The sequence below is a fragment of the Phragmites australis genome, chromosome 21 (genome assembly GCF_958298935.1).
Source record: "Phragmites australis chromosome 21, lpPhrAust1.1, whole genome shotgun sequence".
NCBI lineage: Eukaryota > Viridiplantae > Streptophyta > Magnoliopsida > Poales > Poaceae > Phragmites > Phragmites australis.
This window is the reverse complement of record NC_084941.1, coordinates 13339059-13343692: the sequence shown is the minus strand read 5'-3', so window position 1 is coordinate 13343692 and position 4634 is coordinate 13339059. Positions and strand designations below refer to the sequence as shown.

At 48.9% G+C, this 4634-nt stretch overlaps 1 protein-coding gene across 1 annotated transcript; it reads right to left on the bottom strand.

Moving 5' to 3' along the window:
• Positions 1 to 1871: 1871 nt before the first annotated feature.
• Positions 1872 to 3719, bottom strand: LOC133903683 (tryptamine hydroxycinnamoyltransferase 2-like). Its single transcript, XM_062345122.1, has 2 exons — positions 3243 to 3719; positions 1872 to 2977 (listed from the first exon to the last, which is right to left on the bottom strand). Exons 1-2 carry the CDS (start codon positions 3612 to 3614, stop codon positions 2045 to 2047), a joined length of 1305 nt encoding a protein of 434 aa, XP_062201106.1. The 5' UTR covers positions 3615 to 3719; the 3' UTR covers positions 1872 to 2044.
• Between the last annotated feature and the right edge of the window lie 915 nt (positions 3720 to 4634).

The following is a 4634-nucleotide window of genomic DNA, read 5'->3' as shown; positions in this document are numbered from 1 at the left end:
GGACCTGACTTAAAAACCGTCTGCCAAGAGTCATTCTGCAGTAGTTAGATCAGAGTGCATACCTTGGGAGCAATTCCTCCCTTGAGCCATTACGAACCCTTGAGTTCTTGATGAACATTTTTCTGTTTAGCCCACACTTGAAGGTAGTTCTTGATGGAATAGTCACCTTTTGACTCTTTTGTTTTATTGAGTTTATCCACAAAATTTTTAGTTAGCCTGTTCATGAAATCCATGTAGGCTGGGAAATTTTCAACCGACAAGGTATTATTGCCACGGTACTTGATGGAAGAGGGAAGTCGGCAGGCGTCAAGAAGACTCGGACGGCTTCAGCGGATGATGGACTTGGGCCAGGGATGCTGCGGCGCGGGGAAGGGGAGGCAACGAGAAACAAACGCAACTCCTGCTTCTACCTCCCTCTGTATTCTTTCTTCCTCCCCAATCCAAGTTAATCCTCCGCCGGACTTCTTCGCCGGTCGGACTGTGACAGGTACATATCCAAACGGCCACATGGGTTAGGTTGGTGGAGCAAACCCACCAAGGGACGGGCAAGAATCCCGGCGGGTTAGGGTATCCAAACGAGCCCTTATGGTTCCCTTCGCCGTCCATGTCCAATAGAATTTAGAAGAAAGCTCCAACTGGCCGGGGACCTAATATCACACTCCTACCAGCAACACGTACGCACACACATGTCAACGTCCAACTATGGACTCGTGTAGCTACATCTCTCGCCTGCCGAAAGTCTCCCGGGTGTGGCGCCTTCTTCCAACGCCCTGCGAGCGTGAAAGACTCAGTCCATTGACATACTGCCATGCGGCAGCACGTATCCCGTCACCAACCCCCACCCGGATTCGATTGGAACATTTCGTCGCGCAAACCAAGTCACATCGACACCGCCCATGCCCTTTTTTCTTATCCAAAAGAGGATACGTGACCGAGAACTATGAATAGAAATTAACCTTTTGTGCCCTGCGAATGAATTTCCTTCAAAGCAAAAATCAAATAATACAAGTTCAGTTTCGCTTTGCGGCTCAATACCCCAATCGCTTTTCCTCAAAATTTCTTCATTGAAAGCTCGTGATCATGAAGTAACATGACAAGCGTTGGTTAATATCGCATTTACAATTACAGACAAATAGTATACATATTTACTCATGTTTGGATGAGGAGGTTTACTTCAGGAACTTTTGGTACTTAGCTCTAGTGAGATTTAATTTAAACTATTTTTTTTGGATTTGCAATGTAGGCTCTGTTTGGGGAGCTTCTGGCAGCTTCTGCTTCTCAGAAAAGCTGAGAAGCTGAGAAGCTCCCCCAAACAAGCTGAATGCTGAGGAGCTTTTCTGAGAAGCAAAAGCTGGTTTTCTGGTGAAATGAACTAAAAGCTGAAAAGCTGGCTGAGGGTGGTTTTTCTGAAAAGCTGGTATGCTGAGAAGCTAAAAATTAAACCCATAAGCCAAACCGCTTATCTCAGAAGCCATAAATAGCTTTTCAGAAAAGCAGCTTTTCAGAAAAAATCCATAAGCTCCAGCTCCCCTAAACAGGACTGTAATCTACCAAAAGTTGCAAACCGGACTTTAGTTGTATTGAAGACACGCGTCTGTATATATCATCAGTAAATAGTACTAAATGTATGCAGGCTATTCTTGGCTCTCCATGATCTGATATAATGCAGTACTTTCTCCATCTATCAATTTTACAGAAATATAAAAGCAAATCATAAGAAATATATACCAAGCATACTACAAGAGAAATCCAATAAAATTATTTTCATTTGGTCATGTTGTACTCTTATATATATTAGAGGTCAAATTTTTAAAAGTCTGACAGCCACACATATCACATGACAAACATTTAGTAACTTTGTAGAATAGCAATATGTATATGATAAAATGTACATATTCCAATCGCGTACGGCGCGCGACATCCGTTGATTCGTAGAATAATCCATGCAGTATTGCTAACATTGTTGTTGATAAAAATACAGCATACATACAATACACATCACATACGTACAGTTGTACGTACATATATACTTAGGCGTGATCGATCAGTCCATGTTGTAGCAGATCTGCTTGAAGGCCTCGACGTGCTCATCGTCGAGCGCCATGAAAAGGTCGACGCCGCCCTTGGCGGAGCACGACGGCACGAAGATCATGATCCCTTCTATGGGCAGGTCCGGTGGCAGGAACGCGCACGGCGGCCCGCCGCCGAAGTCGAGGTCGTGAAACCTGAACCCCAGCCAGCTGTCCACCTCCAGGTCCGGGCAGAATGCCGTGCCCGGCGTCGCCGCCGTTGACTCCAGCTCCTCTCCGGCGCGTTCCGCCAGCTCCCCTAAGTCGATGAATGACTGAATGTAATCGGCGTCGATGCGCGCCACGGCGTCACGGATGGCGCCGACCACCGCGGCGTAGCTCGATGACAGCAGGTCCCGGGCGCGCATCCGCGGGAACGCCCACAGCACCATGTTGCCAAAGAACTCCAAGGGCACTGGAGGGTTGGCCCGGCTCCTGCAGTTCACGGCGACTCTGACATGCGTCAGCTCCTCCGGCGCCAGGTCCCGCGCTGCCGTGATCTTCTTCCACGCGTGCGCGAGGAGGCACTGAAACGTACTGCACCTCCCGCCGACGCGGGCCTTGAGGTCGGTGATGAACTCCTCCGGGTAGTGCACCGCAAAATTCTTGATCCTGTCCATCGGGAGCACAGCATAGGAGCGGCTTGGGCTGTGCTCTCCATTGAACTCGATGTTCCGGTGATCGAACTTCAGCACTGGTGGGCTGCGGGGGACGGCGATGGCCGCACGGTCGGTGACAGGCGAAGGGAGGGTCGCTGAGCTGGTGCGCACGGCGGTGGCCCATGCGGTGTAGAAGAAGCTCATGGACTGCCCGTCGGCGACCAGGTGCTGGCACACGGTGCCGATCACCAGCCCGCCGCACCGGTACCGCGTGAGCTGCACCTGGAGGAGCGGCTCGTCGGCACGTTCCTACACCACGGCAAGTGCATGCAAGTCAAATTCATGTGCCTTAGAAATCGAAAAAACATCCCGAAACATTAATGCAATTAACACTAGCAGACACGTTATGCTTCGAGAGATGCTACGCATGTACGGGTGCACCAAACCTTTGTATTAGTCGCCAGTGCCAACAAGTTTCGTGAAACTAAACTTTTTTCTACGTGTAGACATGTTGCTTATAACATGGACGTGTAACAGAACAGAACCAATCCTCGAACTGTATAGATATATTTACCTTGTCAGCCTTGGGGTACAGATCGTTGGTGTGCGCGGCCACGTCGGGCGCCAGCGCTTCGGCGAGGTCCGCGTCGGCTTCGGCCTCGACAACGAGCACCCCGGCGTCGTTGAGGAGGAAGCACTTCCTGCCACGGTCGTCGACGCCCATCAGCCCCGTGAGGTGCGGGTACCTCGCGACGGCGGCGAGGAGGCCGTCCACGATCGCGCCGTTATCCGGCGCCGGCGCGTTCCAGGCGAAGACGACCGGGATGTAGCCGTCCGTGGAGGCGCGGTCGAAGGTGGTGAGCGGGGACGTCCTCCCGCCGCCGCGGGTGGACGCTGGCGGGGCCCTCAACACCGCCCGGCGCCTCATCTGCACAGGGACCCCCATCGTCGCAGGCACAGCTATGGCTTGTTAGCTTGGTTTGCTAGCAACTGATGATGAGGATGAGGGTGAAGTGAGTTGTGTCACTGATTAGCTTCCTGATCGATTATCGTGTCTGTATGCTTATGCTTAGCATGCGTGCGTGTGCGCTTATATAGAGGTTCCGTGCTGGTCTAATGAAGGCGGGGCGGTAGAATCGGTGCTGGCGGGAAAAGGACCCGCGTGCACCTACCCCGCACGAGACGCGCGGTCAAAACTGCAGATGCTAACGTTGCACCGTGCACGTACAAGTTAGTAACTTTGTGCCCGTTGCACAGAAGTTCTAGCACTACCACAAATATGGTCATTATTCTTGATTCATAACCAGCATCACTCCTAGTTTTAAATCAGCAATAGGCAATTGGCAATCTGGGGCACATTAATATATAAGCATATATAATTTATTGACCACATCTCATTTACATATATATATACCACAGTTCATTCAAATTTTATTCACGCATACTTAGATACACTTTATTATTTACATATATTATTGGAATAAGGATCTACTTAGACTGTAAAATAGTTCAAGTTTTATATATATTAATACTTACTAAAAGGTAGCCAACTAACTAATTAAGTCCAAGTAGACAAGAAGAAGTCGTTCGGCGGTTATGGTTGTTTGGGTCATAAAGACCCTCTTCAGCATTGGCCAGAAAAAAAATTAAGTGTCAACTTGTTGTGTAATCATCGAGAGCTAAGTTCACAGTTTTCTCTATATTTGCATGCGGGGGCGATTGATCCAATCCAACTTAATCAAGTTGTTTAGATGCCTGAAAGAGGGATCCATTCAAACCTTATCACTGTACTATTCAAACCATTAATTGCTTTCAATTGACCAATTAAGCCTGTATGCATATATATGTGTCTTTCTCTACACACTACTGCAAAAAGGGTCCTTCATGTTGGCTCATCAGTGCCGATTAGAACAAACCGACATTGATAGTGTACCAGTACCGGTTTACAACACAATCAGATAAAAAC

Bases quoted from the DNA above. Each gene is read 5' to 3' on its own strand.
- LOC133903683 (XM_062345122.1), bottom strand. From the start codon at position 3,614: ATGGGGGTCCCTGTGCAGATGAGGCGCCGGGCGGTGTTGAGGGCCCCG. The intron at 2,978-3,242 runs GTAAATATATCT...GCCGTGGTGTAG, and splicing joins TGTACCCCAAGGCTGACAAG to GAACGTGCCGACGAGCCGCT.